Genomic DNA, 17130 nt, shown 5'->3' on the forward strand with positions numbered 1-17130 from the left:
TTGACACTTCAAAGTAAGAATCTCAATAGTATGCAACATACTGTCATTTGTTTCTTCAGCAAAGACATGATTGTATAGTTTACTGACCTTTCTTCTAATATTTGTGGAACTGGGCTGCAGAGGTCAGCCCCTGCAGTAAATGGGGTCAATGCAGTATTTCAGTGCTGGCTAAAAGCTCTGTCATCAGCTAATACAACACACTAAACATGAATCAAGATTCTACAGAACCTCAAAGCTGTAGGCAGTACAGACCTGCCTTTTCAAACCACAACAGGAACTGGTCTTGCCACACTAAAAGCTCCCTTCAGACTTCATGAAACCAGAACAATCTGTGGTAACCACATTATGGTATACATTTCAGACACTACAGAGGTTAACAAAAGGTTAGAACAAGTATAGTAAGTCAAGTATGGATTTGGTTAGTAAGAGCAAAACAGAGTAACTATACCTTGATTATGAATTCTCCCCTTAGCTGAAGCTTTTTTGTTTGAGTGAGTGAATAGTTTACCCCTGTACCCGAGTACTGGTAGAGTTAAGGGTGCAGGAGTTGGTGGTGGCACGGAGAAACAGGAAATAAAACAGAAAACAAAAATTCACATACATGCAAAAATCAAACTCTCTGAAGACAGATAGGATAGTCTCTGCACCTCAGCTTACAGAGATAGACAGGTAAGAGTCTATATAAGATCAGGCATACAAGATCACAATCTTTGACACTGATGTCAATGCAAAGACGGGACCAATGAAGACAATGAGAATGGTTTGGTGAACAGTTATAAGTGGAAGCATTACATGAATGACAGGAATATTATATCAATGAGATTCGAAGAATGTATGGAAAACTAGATATTTCGATTTTCTGAAGAAAATGGTGGTGCTTGGCCTTGCAAAAATGGCAGCTTTGAGGCTAGGGTGTTTCGGGCAGTTCCCAAGGATTGATATGTAGTTAGTAAGATGTTCTGATTGATGTTTAATGACCCAAAGCAAAAAGCCCACCCCCAAGTGTCTATGATATTATGGTCCTTAGATATGGCTGGGGCCCTTCCTTCAAAGCAAATCTATGGGATATTTTTATAATTTTTTGTCTGCAATAGTAATAGTGATGGTTGACTTAGCAAGCATCACTAATGATAAAGTAACAGAGCCCAAAAATGAGGAAGAAATCAGTTCCACATTTCTGTGAAGTGCTCATGATGGATAATGTCTTTGCTTGCAACTGCTCTTCTAGTATATACATTTACATTTATGCATTTGGCAGACGCTTTTGTCCAAAGCGACTTACAGTGCAATTATTACAGGGACAATCCCCCCGGAGCAACCTGGAGTTAAGTGCCTTGCTCAAGGACACAATGGTGGTGGCCGTGGGGTTAGAACCTGTGACCTTCTGATTAACAGCCCTGTGCTTTAGCCACTACGCCACCACCACTCATGATATATATACAAGTTCTAATCCATATATTTCTGGGGTGCTTTCACAGAAGCACCTTTGTTGCGCACCCGGGCTCGTTTGACATCAAAGTTCGGTTCGTATGGATGATGTGAACGTTGTTTTCCGAACTCAGGTATGACCTGTAAACCACACCAGAGTCCGCTTCTAAAGGTGGTCTGGGGTACGGTTCATTGGTGATTAGGGGTGTAACAGTTTACCATGTCACGATATATAATGATTCAAAACTGTGGCGATTGTGGCATTGTGGACATATTTTTTATTATTTTAGCGTCTATTCTATCCAACACGCACGACAGCCTACACCTACGTAACACGGACATACAAAGTAAATCACTTCATTGCACACAAGGAGCACCAGGAGAGGGAGACGCACCTTTTCAGCATGAGGGATCGAATGTCCGTTTGACTGCGCGAGAGAAAATGTAAGCTTACAGAGGTTTAATGATAGTGCCATATTAATCTACTATATATAATGCTGAATATTATGTATAATAATATAGGGGAAATATAATCCAATAAGTATTATGAAAAATGCCATGTTTGATTTGATTTCATCAGTAAATTATTATTATTATTATTAACTAGATAAGCATACACATCCATTAAATATGTATTTTTAAAAATAATATTTTTAAAAAGAATATAGATGTAATCAGACAACTTTACTTTAGAAAGCTAAAATTTAAATGTTAATATTTATTATTTTAAATGTTTGTAATCAATGACAGCCTGAATGACTCCAGTCAATTGGGCCGGTTGCCAGGGTTGGTAGAGTCACGTTGGGTTAACCTCCTCATGGTTGCTATAATGTGGCTCTTGCTCTCGGTGGGGCATGTGGCAACTATGTGTGGATGCTGTGGAGAAAAGCATGAGGCCTCCACACGCGGTAGGTCTCCACGGTAACACGCTCAACAAGCCATGTGACACGATGTGCGGATTGATGGTCTCAGACATGGAGGAAACTGAGATTCTTCCTTTGCCACCCGGATTGAGGCGACCACTACGCCACCACGAGGATTTAAGAGCGCATTGGGAATTGGGCATTCCAAATCGGGGAGAAAAACAATTAATCTTTTTACAGCTGTAACAGTTGCCACTTCTACTCATGTTGATGACACAATCAGACCGTGTTTTGGACCCAAATAATACGATGTGAACAGAGACCAATGGGGCAGGGGGAGGGAGAAGGAAACAAACTCAGGTTTGGACCAAGCAAACGAACCAAGTGTGAAAGCACCCTTAGTTATAGTTCTAATTCCAACTCACAATAGCAAAGAAATGAGTCGTCGTCATCAGCAGCTGCTATCTTACTCAGATTTCAATAAGACAAGAAACATTATTCCAACATCAACGTATTTCTCCAAGTCTCTGTTAAAACCATGAGCTATTTTTCTAAGAACTTGACCCATCATGACCTGACATAAAATGTACTGTGTCCAAAATGTGTGTTCAAAACAAGACATAGCGAATATAATGTGCACCAAATAGGCTTTAAACTGAAAGATTGAAAGGGATGAAAGGGTAGGGTGAACTACTTCAAATCCCTATGTCAATTAACATCACGGTATACTAGCCAACATGTCCTCTTGTTCTGATGTCCTTGTTTGGTAATGGGGGATTTTGGGTTTAGTACATTATTTTGAACATTTCACCAACACACCAAGTCAAGAATACCCTTCCCATCATGTACTTGTGCACTAACTTGCACTTGTGCATTCCCAAGGAAGGCGATTACTTCTGCATCACATTAAGATATAATTTATCACGAGTGTTTAAAATGTGGCCAAGTGTCTAAATGGCTTGCTTTTTGGATAAAAAAAACACTTTGGACTTGTAGAATTATGGTGACAAATTGTATATAATTGAAGAGCAAACCAAAGTCAAAGCTGCAAGAGTGTATGTGTGTGGGAGGAGAATTTGCTGTCAGTGACAGAACACAGAAAATGAGATATCAAGAGGGAAGTCAACTAAAGACATCAAATGAAAAATTGGGATTATGTGTGATTCTAAATAGCTACTAGGAGTCAGTGGAAATTATGAATAGCCCACTCACCTCCTCTGGTGAAGCTATTGGAGAAAGAAATGTCCAAATGTACAGGGGCCATCTTTGGGATTCTTGACGCCCTTCTTTCACTAGCTAAATAGATAAAGATAAACAATCATACACCATGCAACATGCACCATGAACAAACAAACAAGACATCAAAGCTCTGTTTCAAACCATAGACATCAGTACAAGAAATGAGTAAGGGGTTGTTCACACCAAAGTATTTTTAGTTCATATATGCCAATTCTTTTTTATTTGAACTGGCGCTAGATGGACGCCATTGCAGCGTGTCACGCTGTTTATTCAGCGCTGCGTGCGGGAGCACCGCATTTTTTGAGACACTGTGTGAAGTTAAAAATAACTTCTACTTTTAAAATCGCATCATGAGACACCTGCGTTGTTTTTTTATTTCCACTGATAGCTTTAAGTGCAAGAATGTGTTCGGTCTGAATGGCCCCTAATACAAGACATTTCTGAATATTAAAGATCGAAATTAGTCAACCTGACTTCTCAACACTGAAACACCCTTTAAGCCTCTTCCACAGGCTTTATAAGATATTGATCAGTATGGCCAAGTCTAGTTTAGGGTAGAAAGCGTTGGGATGCCCTCATGCTTTTAATGAAGTAAGAGTCAAGGTTAGGTTCCAGGACAAAACACTTAGTCAAACATTGGCTCGGGCTGCAGAGAAGAGTCTTGTTGCAACCCATTTCATGGACTTCAGTATCAAGATAGAAGGTCTGTTTTGTATTGAGAACCTCTTTAAACCTCAATGCAACACTATCTTCAGAGCTAAGTTAAGCCTTTACAGCAGGTGGGGATAAATGGAACATTGTGGCAGAGACAGATAGCTTCGCTGATGAGGCAGGATCTGTGTGGTCTCAGCCATCTGTAATATGGCTGTTGGGAGCAGTGAGTATGAGGAGAGGAATGGATGGTGACCTCTTCACATCCTGCTCCCCTTACATAACCACACAATTGTGCTCCAGTTCCTCTGAAGATCAGCCTCGAAACATAAATAACAATTTACGCAACCAAGAGGAAACCAGGAGGAGATAAGACCCTTGGAGAACACGGAGAAATGGGCAAAAACAAGCCTAAACAAGAACATGACAAACATGGAAGGACTCATCACTACAACAGACAGGAATCTGGGATAGGTGGAGATATCTATGCAGTACCTGGGGACAAACCAATGAGGGAGCGGTTGGTGAGGGTGTTGATGCCATTGGGATTGAAGTAGATGGGGATGGAGCTGAGGATGGCCTGCAGGTATTTCTCTTGTTCCAGACTGCTGGAAGACTCTGAGGATGCAGGAGCTGGAGACACCAAGAGAAAATCATCAGTGATTCCAGCTATTAATGACAAACTCAAATCTGTAGGCAACACTCAGATGCAGTTTCGTTCTCCATCCAGTTACATTAATATTATGCTACCAATGCTGTCGATTGAGCTTAACTAGTATTGAACCCTGAATATTCCTTTAATAAACATATTGGAATTAAAAACGTCTATGTTAACACAACTAGCAAGAATTTGTTCTGTTAAAATATGTAGTCATCGTTTGTCATAACAGGCTGCTGGGGCAGTAAATCACATATGAATTGCATTTCTTACTTCCAAATATTTCTTCCTCAAAAGTACAAAAGCAATTGTTAAATGGAACTATTAAGGGACTGGAACCATTAAATGGTAAATGGTCTGCACTTATACAGCACCTTTTTAACCTTAACGGTATCAAAGCGCTTTACACTGTGACTCATTTACCCATTCACACACACATTCATACACCAATGGTGGCAGAGCTGCTATGTAAGGTGCTAGTGTGCCATTGGGAGCAACTTGGGGTTCAATGTCTTGCCCAAGGACACTTCGGCATGTGGAGTCGTGTGGGCCGGGATTCGAACCACCAACCCTGCGATTAGTGGCTGACCCGCTCCACCAACTGAGCCACAGCCGCCACAAATTAATCGAATTTAATTAAGCGAAATCATTATCGGAACCGGAATAGTTGGAATCCTTTACGATTCCCATCCCTAGTGAAGAATTATAATCAAATCAACTTCACTTACACCACTAGTTAGGTTTAACTGTAAATGTTTCCCAAGACTGGTTGGTGTAATTTGCATGTTTAGTTGCACAAACCTACCTGCTGTGGATGGGTTTTGAGACTTGAAAAGCCCAACCACAGTCTTGCTATGAAAACCTCCCGAACAAAGCAGCACAGCTTTGGTGCGAGGGTGTTTCCAGCACACCACTGGCAGACGATTGTGCCGATAGCAGCGGGACACCTTTTGAAGACTGCTGTCCTGCACGTTCTGAGGAACCACTAGGAGGCCAGGGTAACTGCACGGTTCACAGACAATATCACCATTTAGAACAGGTCTTGTGATTCTGATCAGGAGTCATAGCGAAGAGAGACTACTTCTACAAGGGTGCTTCTACAACCTCGAGATATGTCATATTCAAGGGGTTGATTTTTAATATAACGTACAGATTTCAATATGTCACATTAAAACTGAATAAAATTATTTATTATCTATTGAAACAGGAAGAGGAGTATTTGATTGTAACAAAAAGTAGTGTAGCTTACAGAGCCAACAGTTTTTTTTTTTTTACTATAATCATCTAAACAAAGAGTGAATAAATGAAAAAAATTACATTATTGTGTGAAAATGATGATCAGCAATAATAAATAAATACAAAATTCAACTGTCCCACAGTTGTGGGGTCATTTCTACAACACCAAACAATTTAGCCCCTAATAGTTTTTTTTTTTTTTTTTAAGGTTTTCTACATAATTGCCATGAGCATGCTAAAGATAAAATATAAGACAAGTGATTGAAGAAAACAAAGAAAATTCAAGGTAAATATCCCTTCTGATGAGAATATTTTTATTTGGCATAATTTCCAATCAAGCTGTAATTTTGCCACTTTATGCAAGTGTAAAAATCTTACTCAAATTCTTTTAGGACATAAAATGTTAGCTATGAAATTAGCCTTAGCAAGACAAAAGATTTGCCATTTTTTTTTTTTTTTTTTTACAAATGTAACTTCCATCATCAGCATTTCACTGGAAAAGTAAAAATTTTTTTTGCTGTTTTTTGATTTTGCTGTGAGAATTTAAGAAAAAAATGACAAAAATGTCATAAATCTCCTGTGATGAATGTACATACACGTTGACATTGTTAATAGACAAATAAAAAAGTGTGGAGTGTAAACATTTTTTTAACGAGACTTTAATTTCTAGAAAGTGCCTGAAGTTGGAGAAACACCAACCAAAATGGTTCATGAATTTCCCAACTTAATAAAAAAAAAAGCAGCAATGAAATTAACTTTTTTTGGGGGGGTTCTCCCCTTTTCTCCCCAATTTGGCATGCCCAATTCCCAATGCGCTCTAAGTCCTCATGGTGGCGTAGTGACTCGCCTCAATCCGGGTGGCGGAGGACGAATCTCAGTTGCCTCTGAGTCTGAGACTCAATCCACGCATCTTATCACGTGGCATGTTGAGCGTGTTACCATGGAGACTTAGCACGTGTGGAGGCTTCACGCTATTCTACGCGGCATCCACGCACAACACACCGAAAGCGAGAACCACATTATAACAACCATGAGGAGGTTAACCCAACGTGACTCTAGCCACCCTAGCAACCGGGCAAACTGGATGCTTAGGAAGCCTGACTTGAGTCATTCAGCACGCCCTGGATTCGAACTTGTGACTCCATGCGTGGTAGTCAGAGTCTTTACTTGCTGAGCTACCCAGGCCCCACTAAATTAACTTTTTTGCTGTGCAGGGGAAAAAAAAAAATCACGCGGCTGCGAGAGTAGGTTTTTGCTTGCCTGCGACACAGTGAGTAGAGCCTGTTGACCGCTGTAACGCGGAACTGCTCGCCACTTTTAGACCAAGTGGAGCTTGCACTAATAGTACCCAGACCCAGCCTCTGGTAGTCCCGGAAACAAGCTCGCTCCACTAACTGCTCCATGGTGCACTTCTCAGAGGCCTTTAGTGTGCTGCTGGAGGGTGGCTCCCCATCATCAGAGACTGAAACAAACATGCATCATCTGAAACAAACATATTTGTACCTTTTCCAGCTTTAAGACCATCTGTAAACCTGACACAATGCATTTGTGGTGTTTGCTTACTGGAGATATCGTCATCTTCATGTAAGGTCATGCGATTGCCCTTCTCGTTTTTCTTCAGAGTTGATTGACGGCCCATTGTAATCTTGCCAGCCCTTTTAGCACCTTTCACAATGGTCTTCGATAGTATGCTACGAGCAACAGAAATTTTTCAATTGAATGTTGTTCTTTGAGGGTTTTGTTGCAGCCTCCACAATACAGAACAATTAAAGCAATAATAGGATTAACGCAACTCAACAACCAGTACGTTTACATGCTCAGTTATTATTGAGCTACAGCAGGGTTTTGCGTAGTCAAACTACAGTCTTCATATGTTTCGCCAAGTATACATGACAAAATGTATAATCAAATATTTGAAGGATGTCAGTTGAAGAAGTGGCATAGACACATCGCATCTGTCTTTTAATGCAGATTAATTGAGGTCTAATTAATGTGTTTACATGCTGGATCAAGGCTAAAACGCTGTGGCCAACTGTGGTCCGATTAATGTGTACAAATGCTGGATGAAAGCCACAATCGTATTATCTAGGTCTGTTAGTCTGAATTTAGTCCAACTGAAATGTAAACATACTGAATGAATGTTACATTTAAAATACGAGGGTTTTCTCTGACAAATATTTATTGCATGATACTGACCGGAAGCCTGTGTTCCTCTCTTTCTGTTTGGGTAATATGAGCTGTGGTGTAGTCTGTCCTGCTGCAAAGGCGAAAGTGCTAAAGATGGATGGTGGGTAACGGATTCGCTGTAGGTTTTTCCTGAAAATCTCCACCATATCTGAGCTCACCTCCTCGTCAAACGCAACCTTAATTAGCTAAGACAAAGCAGAATATTAGATCAGATCAATTCTGAAATAACTACCGTATTATAATAGTTTTTGGCAAGAAAATGGAGTGGTGGTGGCGTAGTGGACTAAAGCACATCACTGGTAATCAGAAGGTTGCTGGTTCGATCCCCACAGCCACCACCATTGTGTCCTTGAGCAAGACACTTAATCCAAGTTGCTCCGGGGGAATTGTCCCTGTAATAAGTGCACTGTAAGTCGCTTTGGATAAAAGCGTCAGCCAAATGCATAAATGTAAATGTAAATGTAAAATCTGCAAAGAATCAATTTTAAATTTTAAGGGGCAAAATAAAATCCTCCAAGCTGAATATGAGTATGGATCAAGATCTTGTCCCACTTTACTGGAGAGAACATTGCAAAATGAGTTTTGGCCACATGAACGCTTGTCTGCATGACCCAATATCCCCTAACTCCACCTCCCCCATGCATTCTTCTATCTCTGATCCTTCGGGTTCTGACCTGATCTCCCCCATGGACTGCAGGCTTTAATGAGGGCCTGATAATGCACCCCAGACACTGACTGCTGGCTGCCACACGTGGGTAGACCAGCCCAAATGACCCTCGCTTCCATGCAGGGTCCGATTTTATAGCTTAAGTTAGTAAACCGATAGGAATGAGCCATAAAATCTTTATGGCCCTACAGTCCATGCACAGTGAAGAACACAACACATGTGGTTCTCTTGCTCTTTTCTCATCCGTGAAGAGACTTGGTGATAATGAGTCAAACAGATAGAGCAGTCTGAAGCATGTATATACTGTACCTCTTCAACAAACATCACAAACAGAGTTTAAGGAAGATTCTTTATTTGAGCACTTTTTTCGAGAAAGTGCATTTTAACAGATTTTATTTGATTTAAAAAAATATTTTTGGTAAAAAACTTAAAGCGCTTGGTAAACGTGGAAGATCAGGATTTCGCAAAAACAATTTGTGAATAAAGCAGCGTTTTCATTACATGTCTTCAAGAGAATAAAATCATCACTTCCAGGAAATTGGCACAAAATGAAAATGTATGTTGTAGCCACCGGGGAAGCCACTGTGGCTCTTTTATAAAATTTACAAAATTACTTAGCTCTGATTAACTTCATGTCTGCTAGTGATTGGCGGCCCATTCTGGATGCAACATGACAGACAGTTCCGGGACGTAACACTAGCCAACGATTTTGATGACAGGCCTTGGCTCTGGTATTTCAGAATGACCAGAGCAACATTTGCGATGCTTTATTGGTTAGTGCAGTAATAAGTAAATTGTTCAGTCACATGACTTGAGGCAAAGTCACATGATTGTTTTTGATGCACATATAGGAATTTATTCATTAAATGTGCTCCCATCGTAGTTTAAATATGTATATCTCTTCTTACTGAATAATACATTTATCCACCTAAAGCAAGCATGAGTTTTTTTTTTAAGAAAAGTTTTGGTGTCTCCATCCAGCAATTATTTTTAAGCCATATCACAAAATTTGCATAAACAATGTGGATGCAAACCCAGCCACAGTTGCACAGCGGATAGAGATATGGGGTGAAAACCAAAAGGGTGTTGGATTAAAACCAAATCAGCTGAGGAATTGTCAAATACACATTGCGGATTAATGTATATAACATGCACGCTCCAGTATGCATGCTTTATGTCGCGTTGGATTAAAGCATCTGTGAAATGACTACTTACTACTGATAAAACTCTTTAGAAATGTAGGTTTAAATATATCCACAGTTTTCCCGACCAACCACTGGGTGGGGCCATGATGATTCTGATTGTCGCTGTACTGTTTTCTGGTTCCGTGTCCTTAAAGGGACAGTTTATCCAAAAATGAAAATTCTTTCAGGATTTACTCATCCTCCTGGCATCCCAGATGTGTATGACATACTTTCTTCTACAGAACACAAATGAAAATGTTAAAAAGAATATCTCAGCTCTGTAGGACCTCACAATGCAAATGAATGGTGACCAAAAATGTTAAGCTCCAAAATCCACATCTACGTAACATAAAAGTAATCCATATGATTCCAGTAGTTAAATCCAAGCGTTCAGACATGATATGATATGCGTGGGAGAGAAACAGATCAATATTTTAATATTTTTTATCATAAATTCTCCTCCCTGCCCAGTAGGGTGCGATATGCACAAAGAATGTAATGTCAAAGTGGAAGTGGAGATTGACTGATCAGGAAAGAATTAAATATTGATCAGTTTCTCACCCACACCTATCATATCGCTTCTGAAGATTTGGATTAAACCACCAGAGTCATCTGGAGTACTTTTATTTTGCCCTTATGTGGATTTTGGAGCTTCCAAATTTTGGCACCCATTCACTTGCATTGTATGAACTTACAGAGTGGAGATATTCTTCTAAAAATCTTAATTTTTGAATTTTGCAGAAGAGTAACTCAAACACGTCTGTAATGGCATGAGGGTGAGTAAATGATGAGAGAATTTTCATTATTGGGTGAACTATTCCTTTAAGATGCAATGTAAAAACTACCGAAACAAACGATGCAGATGGAGAACAACAACCCTTTTAAGTGTTAGTTTGAGTAAAAATTGTTCAGACCTAACTTGGGCAGTTGTTGAGTGTCATAACAACTCGAAGAAGTAATGATATCAAGGGACCCAACCTCAGGACATTGCTTCCTGACGCACTGTCAAACGACTGTCATCGTGACTTTGTAAAGTATCAGCACTATAAAACATACGCCATTGTGAGTGAAAACACTTCAGACAAGAAAAACAAAAACAGGCTTCTGTTATGAATCGTTGAACACTTCTGTGTTCAGGAAAAATGTGGATACAATCGATAATGCTTGCATATGAAGCCCTTCACTTGCAGCCCAATCAGTCAGTGCAGTACCTGGAAGGAGGCAGATCTCAACTGAAGCCCCTCCTGCATGTTTTGCTGTAGCTGGTTTTGAATGGTGATCTTTTTCTCCTTGGTCATCGTGGAGACTGGGAAACTTCTGATTACTGCCTGTTCACCCACTGCCCACACATACAGACAAAAACACACAAATAGCATCTCTCTCTCTAAATATAAACCAGTCAGCTCTTCAGCTTCATTCAAATGAAAATGGTGATGTCACCATCTACTCATCCTCAAGTTGTTCTGTAGGTGTTCAAAAGCTTCTGCTAAAATATGTATGTAAATTACACTACCAATATGATGCCTATATTTAGCAACCTACAAAGACGACAGTAAGTGACTGCACTTACCTAGAGGGTCGTGAGGAGTGCCTTTGAAAATGATCCGGTAAGTGGTGAGGAAGAGTGCTCCCTCTGCTGGTAGGATGTGTGGACCTCCCAAAAGACCCCCAGTGGCCTCCTCTCGACCGTCAGGGTCTAAGACCACTCGTAAGCCCTCTGACACCAGTTCCTCTCCGGGCAGCAAGGCAGGCCGTAGGATCTTGGGCTGGAGATGAACAGATGAATTTTCATAAATTCAGAATTTGAAATGCCAAGGACAAAATAATGTTTGCTGTCTTCTAAATACAGAAAGACACATTTTTTTTATCCAATTAAAGACCAAAAACAAATTGAAAGCCAAGTCTGTCTAGTCTGCTTTTTAACAAACAACTAGAGACTCTGTTGATGGTGGAGTAAACATCAATTAAGTTTGTTCCAAGTGCAATAATCATTCTCAAGACTTGAGTGTTTACCACCAGAGACAGAATCTATGCACTTTTACACTGTCCAGACAATGTGTCCTGCCCTAGTCCCTGTCCTGGTGTCATTATCTAGCTCATTAGTTAGATTCAGAAGTATGAGAAAAGCTGAAAACAGAGCCTACTAGAAAAAAGAGGGGAACTATGGAAACTACTACAAGTATCTATAATGTGGAAAATTGAGAACACACAGCCAAACCAAGCAGAAGAAACCCTGGGCAAATGTCCACCTCACACTGGGGATGCCGGTTGGGTTCTCATTCATTTTTTTTTGTTTGTTTTTGCTGAAAAACAACTCTGTCCCCTGTGGAGATATTAGGACATCATCCAGCCCTGCATTCATTCCTCAACCTGAGTATCTCAAAAAGCCATGGTGCTGTTTACAACTGATATTTCCATCATCTCACTTGAATCTCCAGTGACCACTTGTGATCTAATTTTGTCAATGGGACAGGGAATGACAATAAACATCCTTTTAGTATATCAAAATGATTCAAATTTTTCTATTAGATGTTTTTCATAGATATTATGATCCCTATATATCTAGATATCATGGATCCTTCCTTTAATGTAAGTGTATATATTTCTTTAACCCAGTTTGTAGTCCATCAGGCAAAAATCTTAAAGGAATATTCAGGGTTAAATACAAGTTAAAGCTCAATCGTTAGCATTTGTGGCATAATGTTGATTACCACAAACAATTATTTTGAAATACATTTTTGAGCTGTAAAGTTGTTTAAAATGTCATTTTAGAGTTTTAGGGTTTGTTGACATTGCATCGTCATGGCAACAAAGTTGTCAAATTGGCTCTAACTTTACACAGAAAAAGTTAGTAAGTGATATTATCACACTAAAATCATTTGAACACACATATTGTTTATGTCTTGTGGCTATACTTTTGAAAAAGTGAGGATTTTAATGTTCAAAAATTGGCCCCCCATTCACTTTCCAGTAAACTCGATTTTTTTTTTTTTTTTAAGAAAAGTAGGGGTGAGTCAAAATAATTTTTATGGTACTCAACATTGTGCCAAAAATGCTGTTGATTTAGCTTAACTTGTATTGAACCTGGAATATTCCTTTTAGCAATGGCGAATTCTCAGGGCCAGCAAAGCCTTCTCTGCTGGCCTAACATGCCAAATAAATAAATATTTTTCATCCTTTCATTCTCAATCACCTTTCTGCCTATGTATTTAATAGCTTTCCACTCTTATTTAATCTACAGACAAAGAGAGAAAAATGAAAAGTTTGTCCAGTCAGAATTTATTCCTTGATGCTTACAAGCAAAGCATGACAACCGTTTCACAAATCGCATGCCCGAAGCAGCAGGTGAGTTTGAGCTCCACACGTTCAGGCCTTCAACAGAATCCCTCAACAGTGCAAATGAATGGGCAACTAAGTCAGATTGTAAGATTCATCAACCAATCAGATTGATTTATTTGCTCTTGGTGGGTGTGGTCTTTAGGATATGTCCCGGTCTAGGCCTTCTAGCTGGCCTTGACCTTGAGTGATGCAATTCAAGAGTGAAAAGCGTAAGATCAAGCTGTCTGAGTCGTCGGCTATCATCACTGCCACATCACCATTGAGAAAGAGATCCTTGCGGATTTAAAAACACGAGATGTTCTGCATGTAAGTGCTTTTTGCATTGTTATAGCACATCAGGAGTTTTCTATGTGTAAATTAGGCTGCTGGAGCATTCAGTGTCGGATCAAGTTTTGAAAAGAAGTGCTGCGTTCCATTCATCTCAGAAATTCGGATATTACAACTTCCTACTAGAAAAAGTGCAATGGAATGCATCTTGAAGTCACAATTACAACTTGTTGGCTCGTGCAGAAATTCTCAACTGTGTCACAAAAACATGTCGACACTCAGGGACACATACAAAGTAAGTGATGAACATTCACTTTATTAAGTTATACTGATTAATGAGTTTCTCTCTTTTGATGATCGTACACCTGTAGCACAAATGCTAGCGCTGCAGCATTGTTTATCAGTTGGGTTGCTAGGAGACATCTCTAAAGAGAGTCAAACCCCTTCTAAGCTAACGGGAGTGTTGCAGTTTTCTTTCCTTAAACGTCATCTTCCGAATATTGGGGAATGGAATGCATTTATGGTCGGAGATATCTAATAGGAATATCCCACATCCAACTTGAACAGTACGCAGCATAACCGTGTACCCTGACGAAATTAATTTGATTGCAAATAACATTTAAATCACAAATATTATTAGATAAGATTAGGTATTATCTGGTATGGTAGGTTTGTATGAAAAATTATGATTTTTGAATGTATGTTCGGGAGACGTTCATTTCACAAAACAGTCAGGCTGCAGTTAAAATTAGGCTTGCTTGAGCATTAAGTGTCGTTTCAAGTTCTGGCTTTCGTGGACGGACGTGTTTTTAAAATGTCAATTGGTATTACCAGTTAGCAGCGACATAATATATGATGTCCAAAGGCATAGGCTGTCTTATTCATTGTGAAACTGTGTTTTCTTAATGGCATGAATCACACTGAAGGCTTAGAATGTAAACGCAAGGCCCATCACTGCCTTTAAGTATAATCTAATTAAAAAGTAATATCATACCTCTACTCATCAAGCTGCATTAGCAAACACCCATAACAAGATAAAAGCCTTTGATGACTTGGTCTTTATCCACCTCCTCAGGTGAGGAGCAAGTGCCTAAATTTACATTGTATTGCGAACGCATCAATGGAGCCGAAGACTTTTAGTAAATCTGTTCTTCCGGACAGTTAATGTATGTGAACAGGGTTAAACAGATAACCCATTTGTATTGAGAGTGGTGAACACAGTCAGTTCGTTCAGACAAGTTCATGAAAATTGACTAGTTCACATAAATGATTCACTTATTCACTTGAGCTCCTGCCCAACCTCAAAGAGACTGCCAGAAATCTTTAGTTAATTGCTGCTGTTTAATACCATATTTCAACTCATTATAAAATACAGCATTTTCTAGTTTTATTAGATTATGTTTACTATAAATATACAGTACCTTCTGAATGGGAGGCAGTCTTCTGCTTTCTATATGAACTGCCTCTAGTGTCTCCATCTGCATTGCCACAATACCTGAACAAACAGAAGCAATTACACACACGTTAAGGGCAAAACCCTTTAGAAAGATATTCTAAGCAAGGACTGTAACATGGTGCTCGAAGTAGTAAATCTCATCTTTGTTAATCTGAGTTTCTTCCCAAAACAGCCGCAACCACGACAAGTGCAAATACATTGTGTCTGTCGCTTGGTTTCTTTTCTAACGTGTCACGCACGAAAGACCAAACCACAGTGAAATCTCATTGGTCCAAAATTACGCTTCACATAGCTGTATATTAAAGGTACACTCAGTAACTTTTTGTTTGTGTCATCTTTGACTTACAGAGACACCTAGTGGCATGGATGCAGCATCATTCAAAATCAATAGTTTTCAGTTACAGATGCCATTTTAGAAATTCACTAGTCACATGATTATTCAGCCATGATTAATTTAATCCAAGAGTGAAAGTGTCCAATAACAAGTCTGTTACTGAGATTAAACAAGTAGTATTCAGATGGTCATGTGATTTTAAAATGATACAATAAAACAGTTTTTATAAGGTTACTGATATTATAAATGTTATACATATTTCAAAATGACAATTAATTTAATTAGGAGTGAAACTAATTTAATGGGGAAAAAATGACTGAGCGCACCTTTAAATATCAAATATGCTCTAATTGGCTGTGTTTTTGGCTTTACACGTCGCTTTTTGTGCTTTCTCATGCTGGAAATTTGTTGCATCATGCTTGGTTAGGAGGTGACAGTGCAACCTTATCCAGCTGACAACTTAAAACGTATAGACAGAGTTACCACAGTGGTATATGTAGTGCTATTATTGTATACAGCTGTATGGTTTTAAAGGCGGTACTTATACTGAGCCTCCCGCAGGTAACTATAACAAAACAGTCTAATTCAACAATCTGTTGATTGGCATGCATTAAGATCTGTTCTGTAAGCAATGTTAAACACACTGATTATATTGTGTGCATGCACACTGTCTTTTACCTGGAATCATACTATGTAGGCTCTTTATATGATCCTGAGTCACTCCGCTTTCGGTGCATACTTTGTCGATGAAACGTGCAATGAACCTCCCCACCGAGTTGGCAACGTCACTGGTCTCAGAGTCTTCAAATCCACTCTCAGTGTCAAAACTTTCTGCCACACTCCCTGCAATACTGTTTTTTCAAAGATTTTAATTATATTACACACTCCATCACAACCCAAAACACAAAAGCAGAGGCACCATACAATATTCTTGGGAGCAATTTCTTAAAATAACACATAGCTATTTACAAAGGCTTTGATGTAGTTCTGGTGCTCTAGATTATCAATGCATCACAATACCATATTTGTTTAGTCTGTCCATAAAATTGTTTTGAACTACCACCATGAGGAATTGGGTGGGACTTATATATCCTGGGCCTAATTCACAATGTGCAAATGGAAAAGTGATGTAATTCTCCTTTTCTGTTTACAAACAGAAAGACAAGTTCCAGACATTTCTAGCAAAAAATCAAATAAACCCGTCTAGGGTAAAACTGTCAATCAAAGCAACTTTTGCAATACAACTGCTATTTATTACGAAAGCTATCTGGAGCAGTCGAGGAAGATGTGGGGAAACAATCTTTAACTAGATTTATACATTTTCTGAAGAAAATGTGAGGGTGGAAAATCCTCTGCCACAGTGCAAGCACGTTGTGGGTGGTTGCCAGGTTATTGTTATGTCGTTGCTAATGTGTTTGGAGTAATGGATATGCTTGCTTAAACAGGCAGCAATAACACAAATTGGGAAATAAAGGGAAAGAAATGTTAGGTCTGAGATGAGCACCTAAAACTCTGTGTAAAGTCTACCATCCCAGCTTTGAAAAATTGTAAATGTATCACTGAGATGTAGAAAAGAGGAGGAAGAGATAAACACTGGAGACTTGAATTGGGCCGGACATCA

The 17130-nt window shown here is 39.3% G+C and overlaps 1 protein-coding gene across 2 annotated transcripts in view; it reads right to left on the reverse strand.

Moving 5' to 3' along the window:
• LOC127647020 (myotubularin-related protein 13-like) overlaps nt 1–17130 on the reverse strand; it is a 146338-nt gene that overhangs the window by 13379 nt on the left and 115829 nt on the right. For both annotated transcript variants that reach the window (XM_052131073.1, XM_052131080.1), the window contains 11 exons: nt 16188–16360; nt 15141–15214; nt 11684–11879; nt 11325–11452; nt 8272–8447; nt 7639–7766; nt 7336–7537; nt 5645–5841; nt 4677–4814; nt 3504–3587; nt 449–523 (listed from right to left, as the gene is read on the reverse strand). In XM_052131073.1, coding sequence (XP_051987033.1) covers nt 449–523; nt 3504–3587; nt 4677–4814; nt 5645–5841; nt 7336–7537; nt 7639–7766; nt 8272–8447; nt 11325–11452; nt 11684–11879; nt 15141–15214; nt 16188–16360 — 1571 coding nt within the window. The remainder of the gene's footprint in view (nt 1–448; nt 524–3503; nt 3588–4676; nt 4815–5644; nt 5842–7335; nt 7538–7638; nt 7767–8271; nt 8448–11324; nt 11453–11683; nt 11880–15140; nt 15215–16187; nt 16361–17130) is intronic.

Source organism: Xyrauchen texanus, chromosome 1 (assembly GCF_025860055.1).
Source record: "Xyrauchen texanus isolate HMW12.3.18 chromosome 1, RBS_HiC_50CHRs, whole genome shotgun sequence".
Lineage (NCBI taxonomy): Eukaryota > Metazoa > Chordata > Actinopteri > Cypriniformes > Catostomidae > Xyrauchen > Xyrauchen texanus.